The following is a 12,306-nucleotide window of genomic DNA, read 5'->3' as shown; positions in this document are numbered from 1 at the left end:
ATAAATATTTTTTAATGCTTTTGTGTACCTTTCTCTTCCATGTAAAACATTGTTGTGGTTGTTTTTAAATCTCTAAATGTGTCCTTTGTGTGACTTTCAGGGTTTGCCTTTTCTCTAGCAAATTGAGGTATACATAAAAAAAGAAAAGGATTGTTTCAGATAAGATGCAAGATCTAATCATATGGAGGCTTAGAAGAGTTATTGGAATATCGGGATATTGATACTAGAATTAGTTTATTATTACTGCTCATCCCTTTTTTATATGAAAGTTATACGTAGTCAAGAACCTACAGAGTGAAGAGTGAGTGAGAACTGTGCCCTGTAGGGTATTAGAGGATTCATTTAGGATGTAGAAAACCAGATTCAACACCCATGTCTGTGTAGCATCCCTAAACAGGGCCCTCACTGGTGGACTGTTTGCATGGAAGCTGAGGGGAGATTTGGCTTCTTCTACCATAATCAAAAGCACCCATCATTTTAAAAATAACAACCCCCCCCCCAAATTGTGCTCAATTTTGGGTTTTTTTCCAGGGAGTATAGTTACTTCACTTATAGCCAGTTTAACCGACATAGCTTGTCATAACAGGATATGCAGGGTATGTTTTGCATTTAATTTTTCTTAGAACTTTTTTGAGCCTTATGTAAGTGAATTTCTATAATAAATACATAGCCAGTCATAATTTTCACATGTTGCAATGTCCCTACTACTCAGGAATTTATAATGCCTGTCAAATATCGGTATATTTTCACTGGTTACCTAAGTCCACATTAGAATTTCAGCTTAGGTTTTTTCCAGTTACAAAACGAATTTTGAACTATGAGTAAAACTTTCAGACCCAGAAGCAAAATCTAATATGAATGTTCAATTGTTTGTTTTAATCTCATGACTTCTAGGTCTTTTTCATTAATTCTATTGAACTGATTTGTGATGCTTGAAAACTTAATCATGGAACTTCATATCGTTTAAACACAGTATAAATGAATTACAGTGAAACCTAAGTCACTAGGAAACCTTAGTAATTAGTTTTTTTCTTTGAGTGATTCATGTCTTCTAGCAGTGTTAGGGCAATATTAGGGCAGCACCACTTGTCATCCATCAGTGAGCAGCAGCAAGGTTTAGAGACTGCACAAGCTGTTACTAGGACACCAATAGATCCTTGTACTGCAGTAACCAGTATTGTTGCATGACCAACTAAACTGTGTGATTCACTCATACTGGATTTTTCTCTTGCAGATTGTGGGGGCTGTGGTTCAGAAATAAAAAATGGGCAGTCATTGGTTGCCTTGGACAAACACTGGCATTTGGGCTGTTTTAAATGCAATACGTGTGGAAAGCTACTGAATGCAGAGTACATCAGCAAGTAAGTTGAGTAGAGGAGCATTTTCACTTGTTTTCAGCATTCTTTTAATACCCAATAATTAATTTAGCATTGCATATACTTTAGATTTTGTTTATGTACGTTTGGAGATATATAAAAGATTAGAGACTATTATCTATATTATTATAAAAATTGTATTTAAAGCAGAAAAAACAAATGAAGAAAAGTAGAAGTTGAATTTGTCCATCTACCTGGAACAGAACCTGGCAAAGCAGCTACGCTATAGAAAGGCAGCGGGTGGAGTATGCTTAGAAGTTCTGTAGCTAACACCCTTAGTTGTCACTGTTTGACTTTGCTCTATGTGATGCTGTAATGTGAACAAGCAGATATTATCCTTTCTATGTGTTTCACTTAAGCAAAAATATTCTCAAAAAGTTGATTAAGGGGCTATGTGTCGTGTTTTTGTGCTGCTTCATACCTTCATGCTCTCAGATTTGGACTGAATGTGATGACAGCAGTGAGATGCAGCACAAAGCACTCATGCAGACCAGGTCCCATGTCAACATTCATATCAATCTGGTGAGATGCAGGGATTTCACTGGCCAAGGCACTTGGGATTAATTTCTACTTTAGAGAAGTATGTTGATACAGTGAAATCTTCCTAAACAGTAAAGTAACTCAATCACCAATGCCCAGAGATAAGGGAGTTTCAGATCCGATGTCACACTGACACTCGACATTTTTTTGGATTTAGATTAATGTAAGTACAACATTTAACTTGATAGCTTGCACTGGAGACTAAAGAAAAAATATTTAATAGAAGGATGTTCTTAAATAAGGTTTTGCATTATCTCAAATGTTATGCTACTCTGCTGTATTTTGGTGCAGGGTGGTTTTTTTTTGCTTGGTATTTAATAATTAAAAAAGCCATAAATTTTGAAGATATAGTTGTTGTGAAATCCTCTTTTTTAAAAAGCTAAAAGCCAACCAAAATAACTCAAGAAACATCCTTGCTTCAATTAACTAAATTAGTTATTGTGATAACTTATAGGTTAGTCTCTAAGCAGTCCAACTTGTATGCTCTGATATTAATTTTTGTGTTTCTCCAGGAAAATGTCCAATAAAATTATGCCTCTGTTAATAAGTGTGTCTCATCATGGTCTGTTTTAGCATAACACACTAAAACTTAACAAAGTTTAATTAGTACTTTCGAACAGGAAGAGAGTCCCATTTTCTTCAAGTGTAATTTATTTGCGTTCATCTGTAATGATCTACAGGTGAAATTGTGATCTAAATGTAAAATTAACAAATAGGGTCATTTTGGAGCAGTAGCCCAGGTGTTCTGGTTCTGACTTTTTAGAAGTTTTTGTTATTTGTATTTTTAAATTATATGTTATCTTCAGTTACTTTTGAAGGTGAAATAATTGTTCACATCATATATGAACGCACTGCAGGATTTCTTCTGCTGCTCAGCCTTAAGTCCCATAGTCAGTACTGGCTCCCACAGAGCAGGCTCTCAAGCTAGTTAATCCATGACTGTCTTGGTGGTTTACAGTTATATAGTCATTTGAGAAATTACTCTGCAGTCTAAGTTAATTATAATTAGATGATAAATAAAGAAGGAAATAATAATATGTAGGAATAAATATTTTTTCCAAAGAAGAGTGGGAAATGCATGGAAGAATAAAATGAGTAACACTATCAAAATAAACAGTGTTAGAGTCTGAGAGCAAATGTTGTGACTAGAGGAGAGGCTGAATTCAGCAACAAAGCAGGGAAGTGGGATTGTGATAGACTCAGAGGGCCAGAATAGTTCATTAACTTTCAGTTCTTTACAAAGAATTCAGTTCTTCACAAAAATAAATACAAGTATTTGGGAGGTGGGAGTCCCTAAACACCTTGTGAAGTGTTGAAACATTAACAAATTTTAGCTGTATAATCTCCCACTAAACTTGTAAGCCTATGTAAAGCAATCTCTGTATGGCCTGTTGTTCTCCTCTAGGGATGGCATTCCATACTGTGAAACGGACTATCATGCAAAGTTTGGTATCAGATGTGACAATTGCGAAAAGTATATCACAGGAAGAGTGCTTGAGGTAAGGAGAATCTGTCATTCATACACTTTTAAAAGTCTGCGGAGACTTGCTCTTTTGAGTGTAGTCATATACCTGCAAATGAGTGTTCATGTAACAGTTTAATGTTGCTTTTATGAAATACTTGAAACTTTTTCTATAATTCTTCTCTCTTTCTTCTGTTAATTATTTGATAATACATGTATTCCCTAAATGGATATGCGTGGTACTAGACAATGTTCAGATGGCAGAATTAATAAGTGAATGGGTTATTGGGCACATTTTAATGCCTATGCTAAATTCCTTTATAATTTCTGCTCTTTGGTTGTGTTTTATATTGCCAAAGTTAGACAAAGCTGTTGAAAAACTAAAATTAATCATATTAATTGTATTTTTGAACCCAGAAATGAGCTATATTGCAGGGATTTTTTTGAGCGTGCTGTTCTAAAAAGCAGGGAGTTTTTAATGCAGGTGCATGTTAGTGCTTCAAGTAGAAGAGATTTACAAAAATTGACTCATGATCAGAAATAAACATATTCTTTTGATTCAAATAGAATTTATCCTTGGATGTAAGCGTAATGTTGTCCTATCAATGTCATTGATTATCCCCTTTTTTGTTCTGATGTTTCCCTGTATCTGTGAAGCCTGAGCAGTACTGGAGTTAGGAAGAGGTTCTCTTGGTTGTTCAGTTCACTACTTTCTCTTCATCATTTAAGAAAGCCTGGAGAAATCCTAAAGGACTTCACCAGGGAAAGACCTACTTTATGTACAAAGACTTAACTTTCCAAGCAGTGGACAATAATAGCTATGGAAAAGACTGAGAAGTAAGTGGAAGAAAAGAATGAGTCTATATGAGATGGGATGGTATGGAGTTAGGATTAGTGCTTGGGTGGATTTTCCATTGTCAAATGTTTTTACAGACATCTCAGAAAACAGACTTCTAGTAAGGGATTTGAAAGAGTATAAAGACGGCTTTCTCACTTTTTACAGATGGCTCTCTCAAGTGTGAGAGGGAAAACAGAAGAAAACATTAAAAACCTTCAAAAATGTGAGAGGTGAGCAGTGGAAGCTGCTACACGTTTTCAGACATATCAGCCTTTGACACTGAATGAAAGGTAGTAAGAGGGTTTGGGCTTTGAAGGTGAAGCTAATTAACTTATATTTGATGCAATAAAGAAGAGATGAAGAAGATTTGATGGAGAGAGAAGAGTGTCATGGTGAAAGCTAGAGTATATTTGGGGTGTGCTTATTCATAGCAGGTTAGAGGGAGTGATTAGTTGTAAAACAGGAGCACAGAAGCTCCGATTTCTGTACTGACTCTTGGCTCCAGAGTATTTTGTTTTTCTATCCTGGTTCTAGTCTTGAAATGTTTATACCAAAATACTCTTTTTTTTTTTTTTGATAATACTTTACCTGCAATATATGCATGTGGTGTTATGTGATTTAAGAACTGTTTTCTTATTATCTCTCTGGGTAATGAAAAGAAAAAAAAAAAGTTTAAAATATTTGCATAGCAGTGGTTCTGAGTTGGATTTGTGGGACCTGAGGGCATATGTGACTGCATGTGTTTCTTCTAACTGCTTGGTGAGGACATACTGAACAGGAGGAGAGTTCCTTCTTTTTATTATAGATGGACCAATAACAACCTTGAGAGAAGTTAATTCTTCAAAAATATTGTAGTGATTTTACCATGACTGATTATGTCTGTCGTTGTAGTTCTAGGTGATGTTCTAGTTTGTGGTTAGTCTATGCATTTCTCCCTTCTCTCCTCTCCCCCATCATTGCTCTGATGACAATGGTGTAGCACTGAGTCTCATCTTACTTTTGTTCTAGTGCAGGCCGGGAGCAGCTTTGATTAAGTCTGTGGCATTAAACTGTGGAAAAAATACTCATGCAAGATTCTGAAACCTTTTTTTAAAACAAGAGATGAGGAAAAAGGATTTTTGTGATCTGTAAAAGCACCGCAGTGTCAAATAGTGTCACTGTCAAATAGGAAAGATAAGATGAAGTTAGCATGAAGCAGGCGGTGGATTTGAACAGGTGCAATGATATTTTATGTCTGGAGGCTTGTTACAGCAATCTGGAAACTTTATGTTCTATAACCTTCTTTAAATAAGATTGTATAAAACAGTTTTTGGTTTGGGTGCAACAAAACTAATGAAGCTTGATTATGGATGAATGTCATGTGTCTTAGCATTCTGCTGTCATGATAGATTCTGTTCCTCATGATGACTCCCAAAATGCCTGCTCCCACACCCTGTGTTTCCCCATGAAATATCTCGAGTACTGTCTTTACATTTCCTCTTTACATGGTCAAGAAGTGACACATACAGCGTGACGTTCCTTCCATGGTGATCAGCCTGTGATTTCCATGAGCCTTGGGCCTCTGTAATAGGTAACTTTAAATGGTTGTTGGGTTTCAATGTTAACCATGTAGAGCAGTCAGATGAGGAGGTAGCATGCACATGCACACCTCATTTCATTAAGAAGCTAGACTAGAAGTCATGACTTAACCAAATAGATTTGAAAGAATACAGAAACTGTATCCATAGCTAACACGATTAAATCATTTGTTTTTTGTACGTGGCAGACAGATTTGTTTGAAAGGCTTCAATTTGGGCTGATTTTTCCATCTGTCTGATATCAAACTTGATGTTTGTCAGTGGCTGGCTTTCTGGTTCATTTGTCTACCTCCTTATCACGAGGCCAGAAAAAAAAAGAAAAAATAGCCATGGATGCTTTTTGTTTTTTTGTGGGAAAACTTCAGTATTTCTTTTTACCATCTTGAATATAGTCTGGAAATGAACAGAAACAATAGAGCAAATTGCTATTAATGTGGAGGGAAATCTTGACAGCAATACTTATTAGGCAGAGAAATAGTCTCCCAGGGGAGTTGCTGGAAGCTGTCACTAAAATTGTATTAAAACAAGATTGGACAAGGCACTGGAAAATCTGCATTAGGAAACAGTCCTGTAACGACAAAGGGAGGGTCTATATGACCTAATAGGATTTTTTCCATCTCTGATTTCTGTGACAATGTCAGGAGGACAGCTGCTTCCACAAGTATTTGGTGCCCAGATTTTATAATATTGTATCTCTTTCCAGCTCTTAGTTTAAGTGTTTCTGCAGCAGAGGAGGAAAGGGGAGTCAACTAGTATGAGTTATTGTTAACGTATAAAAATACAGCTCTTTTTTTAGGTTACTAGCCAAATACACTTTAGTTGATTTAGTTACTTAAATTCTTCCTTTGTTCCATTTTCTGAGGGCCAGATTCATTCCATGTAGTAAATGACCTTAAACACAGGATGTTTCTTTCTTCCCCTCCGTTCCATCTTGTATTGTCCTCAGTCTTCCAGGGAACTTACACCAGAAAAGCTACAAAAGGTGCCGAACAGCTAATTTACAGAGATCATAAATTCTTCTATTGCTTTAAAGGCAACAGTTTTGCTGTTCTTTTTACAAAAACCCTGCCCACCAGTGCTTTTATGGGCAAGGTTTACTTTTCCCATGAAGCATACGGAGCACTGTTTAATGCAACATCAGACTAGAAATTGCTATGTTTTATCCCTGATCCTTATATATTGATAAACCTATCATCTTAAATGGGGAGTACAAATGGCTGGAGTTTGTAGTTTGACCTTAAGTGCAGTGCAACTGAAAACCTTTAGAGAGAAAAAAGATTTAGTGTTTATGCTATAGCTCTGTTCACAATCCAGTAATGGCTAAAATCATGGAATAACACAGAAAATAAACACATTTTAAAATAACAAGCCACTGATTTTCATAACCAGCCATTTCCCTTTTGTCAAGTTGCAGTCTATTTCTCTGCATCTGGCACTAAAGATATTTTTTCTGTCTTTTTCTATCAAAAGCAGTTATTTATTAATTCGAAATGCAACTTGTGCTAATGAGCATATCATAAAAGTAGACAAAATAAATGTAACTTCCTCTTTCTAAAAATATACTATATTTTGCATGATAATTCAGAGTCTGATACGAATCTCTTTCAATCAAGGAAACACTTCCTGTTTGTTTTGTGATCTTTAATCAGTCTTCTAGTTGTATTTTGTTTGGAGGAGGCAAAGGAGGGTTGCCTGGCTTCTGGTCCTTCCTGCACAACAAGCCATGCAGAGGCTCAGAAGGCTGAGGAGCTGTGTGACCACTGGTGACTCCTGGTCCCCTCCTGGGGAACGTGCCTGGGTTTCCTTAACATCTGATGTTTAGAAACTCAATTCCATCAAACTCTATTTTTAAGTGGTCCGTGAATAGTTACTAATTCTTCTGATTCAGGTTGATTTTTTTTTTCAGTCTTCTCCCATTTAATTGATGAAATCTAAAGAGAATTTATGGAGAACAGTCTTAATTCCTCCCAACTTTTGTTGTGCAAAATGGAATGAGCCAAATTCTCCTCTGCTAATAAAATCAGCTACAGGTTCTTCTGGTTAGGCTGGTGGACATTCTCACCATCCATTCCCAGCTGGAACCACCTTCTCTCAGCATGGTTGGACATCGTACTCCAGATGATGCCTTACCACTACCTTGTGCAGTGATAGGAACACCTTTCCATGTTTCTAAAGAAAGTACTTTCCCTGGTATATCTTACACTGAGTGTGGTTTTCTTCTGTGGCTTCATTAACATTGACACCCTGTAGCGTGGTATGGCTTGTCAGAGACCGCTTCTCTTCATCTGTTGTTTCAGCTAATGATGGTGTTAGAGGAAGCCTAGGTTGTTGGAGGAAGTCTTCGTATCTAAAGATAACCTCCTGGGGATGTTTTGATGGCAAATGTGGTGTAGGCTGTGAGGGGATCAGGTGTGATTGGTTGGATAGGCAAATGCAGGCCAGTGGTGACCAGGCTTAGTTGCCTCTTAACAGGCCTCCACAACTAAGTGTGCTGGTAGCTGATGAACAAACCAGATCTCTGCTGCTACTAGCTAGTTTTCTGAATTTCATGTGAATAAAAGTGGACACTGTAGCATGTTGGAAGTTATACTTTCGGAAAGGTCTCTTGGAGCTTATCTACATGAAACCCAACTGCTTCTGTAAACACTTATCAGTATTTTCAGCACTCAACTAGACTGTCTACAACTGTCCTGTGATTTACAGCTACATGACTGTGGTGTAAATGTGACCTAGAAATGCTGGTGAAGGTGGCTGTATCACTTACTAAACATAAAGATGGGTTCAGCTACTGTATCTGACATCCTAATGTGGCATCATGGCACTCAGCATATGTGGGGGAAGAAAGGGTTAACATTTTTCTGGTTGACATGTATGTGTGTAAATGTCTGGAAAAGCATAAACTACTTTTTTTTTTTAAATCTATTAATCATAACAGTGTGTTACTTTTAAATAAAGGAATACATGCAATAGGCACTAGACAGGAAGGAGACTAGAAATGCCAATTATTTGTATGTCAATTGAACACCATTTATATGTTAGTGACTTATTAATTGAAACATGAATCTAATTTCCTTCTTTATTTTTTTAGTTTGTTTTTTGCTTTGCCCTAGGGTTGAGCTGCTTTTGTTTTCAGCCACATCTACATTGTAACAATTGCCTTTCCCTTTGCAAGAGTCTCCCTATAGCAGAGACGAGACTAATTCTTTGCAGCAGGGCATACAAATTTTTTGCCTGCAGTGTGGAAGAGTGGTTCATTCTGAAATGTCTGTTACCCTGCTGTTTTGCTAAAAACAAAATCTAGTGATGTGTGAAATGTACTTCAGCAGCTTATAATATAGGCTTTAATACTGAAACGTACAATAAAAGCTGCTCTGTCTGTACAAGGGAAGGGTTTCTAGTAGCACGGGCAGCCTTGCGAAGGTTGTCAGAGCAGCAAAAGGATCTGACTGTCAGTGCTAATCTTCAGTTCAAAACTGCTCTCTACGCCAGTTTTCTTCCATCACAAGAGAAGAAGGGAAACTGTTGGCAAAGATACATCTAAACAAATCAGCATTAACTCTTACAAAAGGAAACCATCTAAGGTAGGAAACTTTAACTAGTACTTACAATGCATAGTGTTTGCAGAAATGCCATGCATTTTGCAGCTTGAGAATGGTCTCTGTTTTGGTGCCGCATTTTTCATTTGTCCGGGGCTGCTGGTTTGCAAAGGCACGTTAATCATCAGTGCATAGTATCCCAACTTGGCTGGCTAAGTGTTAATTAACCATTGACTTAAAGTTTATGCTTTAAAACAGGCATCATTAAAAACAGTTTCAACAAGCATATAAATAGCAATGCAAGTGTTTTTGACCTTAGTTTTTAGCCTTTTCTGTAGCCCAATTGTATTGTTTTAGATAACATTCACCTAATCTTTCTCACCCTTATCCTTTCTCTGTTTCAAGCACCTCTTCTTTTCAGAAGCAGACATGGAACTTCACCTATCCATTTTTATTATCTGCACTGTTAAAAACTCATAATTGTGGATGTTTCAGGAAAAAACAACAGTACCTATTAAAAGGAACTGTTTGTATAGTAAATAATTTTTTAGTTTCTTTATGAAGTGCACTGAGTAGTGTTTTAAGCCTCTTATATTTTTACCGAAGTTAGGGATTCTGTGAACTATTTCCCAATATCATAGTAGAGTTTTGAAATTTGAGGGAAACTGGTTGATGACAATTGCAGGTTTTGTGTTGTCTTTCAGTTGCTTGCTTGCTCTTCTGTTTAGAATTTCTGTTGTATGTATGGAAAAAGTTTCCAGTAGAGCTGCTGTGCATCTGTACCTTTGTGGTTTTGTATGTGTTAGAGTTTTAGTGCGTCGTTTGACTCTTAAGCCAGACAGGGAATTGGTGTCCACTGCCTTTTCTCATTATGCAAAAATATAGTCCATGTTAACTATTTTAAATTCTCTTAACTGAATAATTAAGGCATCAAAGCAGTCATCCTAGTAGTCAGCTTGATATCTCTTGAGCCTTGACACAATCAGTATACAGTATGCCAGTTACAATGCCTTTCTAAGTGATGTGTTGCTGTGGTGATGCATTGTTATCTAGTACTATTTACTGGCATGTGAGTGTTTTGACGATGTGAAACATTGCACTTTTTGGATGTCTTCAGTTCCTCATCCTGTTAGTTCACGTAATTCCTTTCGTTTCTGGTGATCTTCTGCCTCTGCGGTGCCCTGTACCAACCCATGATCCAGCAAACAGCACAAGTGCCTTCCTCCAGCTGTCTCCCGTAACCATGACAGTGGTGCAGCAGTAAGAGCACTTAGTGACAACTGGTGTTATTGATAAACTATCTCTGGCCAATGTGACAATAGCTCAATGTGTCTGCTAGTAGCATAAAAGTAGCCTGTGTGACTCGTTTCTTGTATCTTTAAGATTTTTCATCCTGCCAACCTTCAGCATTTTTTGTGCTGCTTCTATTCCCACTTCTCTTTCCCTCCAAAGAACTTCTAAGTGTTACCTTGAACTGGAAATGTGTGGATGAGTCTGAAAATAGCAGCTTCCTACTTCCAGAAAGGACGATTAATGTCAGTTCTTAATATGAAAGCAGCATTTCCATTCCCAGCTAAATATGGGGATCAAAAATATCAGTTCTTATTCAGGCACAGAATGAGAGACATCATCTGTCCTCAGATGTTTGCAACCTGGATCACCACAACCAGCATGAAAAGAGTTGTGGTGGCTTCATCTGATAAATCATGCTGCCTCCTCAGAGTTGTTCAGTGTGGTGGTAGCTTCATTCTTCCCATCTGAAATGAGTGAGCTAAATCCGCAGCAGCAAATTTGAAAAGGAGAGGAATATGTCTGCAAATCATCTTTCTCCTTCTTCACTCCCTCTCCACTGTCAAGGGATGGCAGAAGTGAGAGCCAGCTGCATCTTGTCTTGGCCCATAAGTGGGTTTTAAGGAGCAGGAGAGGAAAGTGGAAAAGAAATGAGGGAGGTCGTTGAGTAAATGGAAAACAGAAGCCTCTTCCAGTCTCAGTGGGTGGCAAGAAAAATTTGCAAAGCTGAGAAGAGAAAGACAAAAGGGGCAGATCTCCCACTGCATAACAAAAGCAACTGAGAAGAAAATCAGTTATTTTAGGCATGACAGACCATTTTGGTTTACAAGATCATCTACCAAATACTGTAAAAAAATGCACTATTGGCCTTACCATGGCAAGGCTGAATTTGCTCTGAAGTCAGAACTTGTTTGCAGATATCACAGAATGAGATTACAGTTATAGCGACGCTGATGTTTTTATTGTAGTCCTTCTTAATTATTCCCTTTAGGTTTTTGTTCTTTTTCTTCTCTTGCAAGCATTAGAAACTTCTCCTTCTGAGAATCCAGTACATAGCAAGTTCCTGTCATCTGAAAAAAATGTCTTTATTGGTACATTCGATCTGCACTCTATACCTGGAAGAATAAAGAGTGTGTGGGTGGCAGTAAAAATGACTCAAATGTGGGTGGGAATTCTCAAGGCTCTGCAAAGTACAGCAGGATGAGCCAGAACCAAGACAATATGAAATAACTGTATATGTGAGACAGCTAAAGCTGTAAGTAATGCTGCAGGTGCATGCATTGAACATTTCACGTGACTGCTTCTTGGCATGTAGTGGGATGATAAATGAATCCAGTAATGAGAAGATGAGGATAAGGATTAATTCAAAACATCACACTACATTTACGCTGGTGTAAACCCCGTTTAAAATGGTTCGTTTGCCCTGGCACAGTGCTGAAGTGACTCAGTGGTGAGTCAGGTCCACTGTGAGTAAGAAAATTAGAAAGAGTTTTCCTCCATATAATTCTCTCTTTGTCTCCTGGCTCTCATACTTTTCTCTCCTTGGCAGTGTTGTATAACATAAGCAATAGGTATTTTGCCAGATAACTCTGCCTTAATAGTGTTCCTTGTCCCTTCGTACCCAGTAGACGACATGACAGCTGTTTACTAACTTAACCAGTATTGTATACAACTATTACTGAGTAAT

At 37.5% G+C, this 12,306-nt stretch overlaps 1 protein-coding gene across 14 annotated transcripts in view; it reads left to right on the top strand.

Annotated features, from left to right (window-relative positions):
• Positions 1-12,306, top strand: part of ABLIM2 (actin binding LIM protein family member 2) — a 149,865-nt gene that overhangs the window by 72,641 nt on the left and 64,918 nt on the right. For all 14 annotated transcript variants that reach the window (XM_069856392.1, XM_069856390.1, XM_069856386.1 and 11 more), the window contains exons 5-6: positions 1,235-1,361; positions 3,322-3,415. In XM_069856392.1, coding sequence (XP_069712493.1) covers positions 1,235-1,361; positions 3,322-3,415 — 221 coding nt within the window. The remainder of the gene's footprint in view (positions 1-1,234; positions 1,362-3,321; positions 3,416-12,306) is intronic.

This window comes from Phaenicophaeus curvirostris, chromosome 4 (genome assembly GCF_032191515.1).
Source record: "Phaenicophaeus curvirostris isolate KB17595 chromosome 4, BPBGC_Pcur_1.0, whole genome shotgun sequence".
NCBI classification, from domain to species: domain Eukaryota; kingdom Metazoa; phylum Chordata; class Aves; order Cuculiformes; family Cuculidae; genus Phaenicophaeus; species Phaenicophaeus curvirostris.
Note: the sequence above shows the minus strand (reverse complement) of the source record. Positions and strands in the feature narration are given on the sequence as shown.